This window comes from Monopterus albus, unplaced genomic scaffold (genome assembly GCF_001952655.1).
Source record: "Monopterus albus unplaced genomic scaffold, M_albus_1.0 scaffold169.1, whole genome shotgun sequence".
NCBI classification, from domain to species: Eukaryota; Metazoa; Chordata; class Actinopteri; order Synbranchiformes; family Synbranchidae; genus Monopterus; species Monopterus albus.
The window spans coordinates 179201-181374 of NW_018128049.1; the positions used below are offsets into that span (position 1 = coordinate 179201).

Below are 2174 nucleotides of genomic sequence, written 5' to 3' on the forward strand. Positions count from 1 at the left end.
TGGAACTTGATTTTAGTAATACCTCCGGAGGGGTGCCAACCTTTAGCTCTCCAAACTCACATCGACAGCAGGTGCATGGCAGAAAAAACTAACGCAGAGCCCCTAGCAAGTGTAACTCAGTTCAACACATTTCGGTAGGTTCCTATAATGGAAAAACCCCTTTAGTGCACTGCAACTGATGGAACCAAATGATTCACATTATCCAGGGGGTAATAATGTATGCATAGATATTCACTGTGTCAGAGTGACTGTGTATGAGTACTGGACCAGTATGTACTGGTGCTCAACAAATAGTGTTTGTCTTTTTGTATACATCTAAAGTTACTGTACATGATATTTTAAAATTTAATAAAATCTTAAGTTTGATGTCAGAAATACAAAGAGAGTGTGCACATGGTGAGTGTTTCATTTCTCTTGGTCTTGCACCAGGTTGTAGTGTTGATATTGATCCTCCCTGGAGAGCTGTAATATCATTACATGGTACAGTTATTTTATGAACAGAGTTGCTGATGTTGCATAACAGAACAGGGTTACACACATTGGTTTTAAAGCAATATTTCACTTTGCTGGAGCGGTTTCTTCCTCTGTTGGAGTTTAGAAGGACCTGTGTCAGTGTTTCCATTGTAAGCCTTTAAAAAATGGTACATTTATCAGTCATAAAGCTTGTCAGATACATCGCAATAAGCAAAACCTGCAGGAATCCAGTAGCATTGGTTTCCACTGCAGACCTCATGGTAAGAGTTACAATCTTTGTGACTGTCATTACATCAAACCTCAGTCTGTGATACGTATCATCTCAAATTGGATTCTGGGGACTGTGTTATCAAAATGCCCTTAAGCTTGATTAATGGTTTTGTTTTGAACATACACAGAGCCTACAGTGTTTTGAGCATTTATACTTGTGCACTGGTGTATCTGCCTTGCCCTGCAATTACACTGCCAAAATGCTAGTTGGCCATGTGGTTTCTATGTCACTGTGTTGCATTTCTTCACCAATTACAAACAACAGAAACTAAAACTGAGTGTATCATGCTGGAGTCCAAACTCATAGATCTTGAAAAGCAGCTACTTTTACTGCAACACAGGTATGACAGAGGAGATGGTCTGTATGACCATTGAACCAACCGAGGCAAAACGGGGCTTTTCCGTGCTTGTCTGGCCACTGAGACACATAAATGTGGAAATGCCGTGCAGCCAATCACAGTTGTTGTGGTCTTTGTCGCTGTGACGTGCAGTTACATTTCTGGAGAGGTATGAGGCTACGCGTTACCTACATCATAGATACAGCGTAGATTTAACACAGAACCATACATCAAGTTCTGCTGTTACAACCAGTAACCATGTGTGTCACCAAATTAACTATGACATAACGTTTAAAAGGCAATTCATACTGGCATCATGCCACATAGCATCATATGATGCACTACCAAAATGGGTAGTATTTCAGTATTTCATTCTTTTCATGCACATCAATGATGGAAAAATGGACAATAGTGTATCCTGAAACAGTAAAAAATGGTGATGGCGTGTGTTATTTCATTGCCAGTGTGTAGGCTTGCATATAAAATAATGGGTGCAGGTGTTCTGACACGCATCACATACATCGATCAGGCATAACATTATGACCACCTGCCTAATACTGTTTCCATCGGAGTCAGTGTGACAGTTGGTTGACACTCGTGTCACTCTGCAGCTCATTGTACATCTTCTGTGAATCCATTTGCTTCCACAGTTCTACTGTCAGGAAGAGCACAGATGTGTCTACAATTCAGTGAAAAACTTATGTAAAAGGAGAGAAAACTGGTCGTGAGGACGAGTTAGAGAGAATTGTTTAGACAAATCCAACAGCCTCACCACTCTAGGTGTGATATCACCACTGCTCTGTTTTAACAAAGACTCAACTCAATTGGACCCCCTGCAGTTTGCCTACTGGGCAAACAGGTCAGTGGACGATGCAGTCAACATGGCACTGCATTACATCCTGCAACACCTCGACTCCTCAGGGACCTACGCACGGGCCTTCTTTGTGGACTTCAGTTCGGCATTCAATACCATGATCCCAGACATCCTCCACTCCAAACTGACCCAGTTCACTGTGCCTGCCCCCACCTGGCAGTGGATTACGAGCTTTCTGACAGACAGGGAGCAGCAGGTGAGGCTGGGGAAAACCACAT

At 42.3% G+C, this 2174-nt stretch overlaps 1 protein-coding gene across 1 annotated transcript in view; it reads right to left on the minus strand.

Moving 5' to 3' along the window:
• Window positions 1-405: 405 nt before the first annotated feature.
• LOC109969043 (protein phosphatase 1 regulatory subunit 37-like) overlaps window positions 406-2174 on the minus strand; it is a 13944-nt gene continuing 12175 nt past the window's right edge. Inside the window, exon 4 of the mRNA XM_020615694.1 lies at window positions 406-462. Within this exon, the coding sequence (XP_020471350.1) occupies window positions 406-462 (57 nt within the window). The remainder of the gene's footprint in view (window positions 463-2174) is intronic.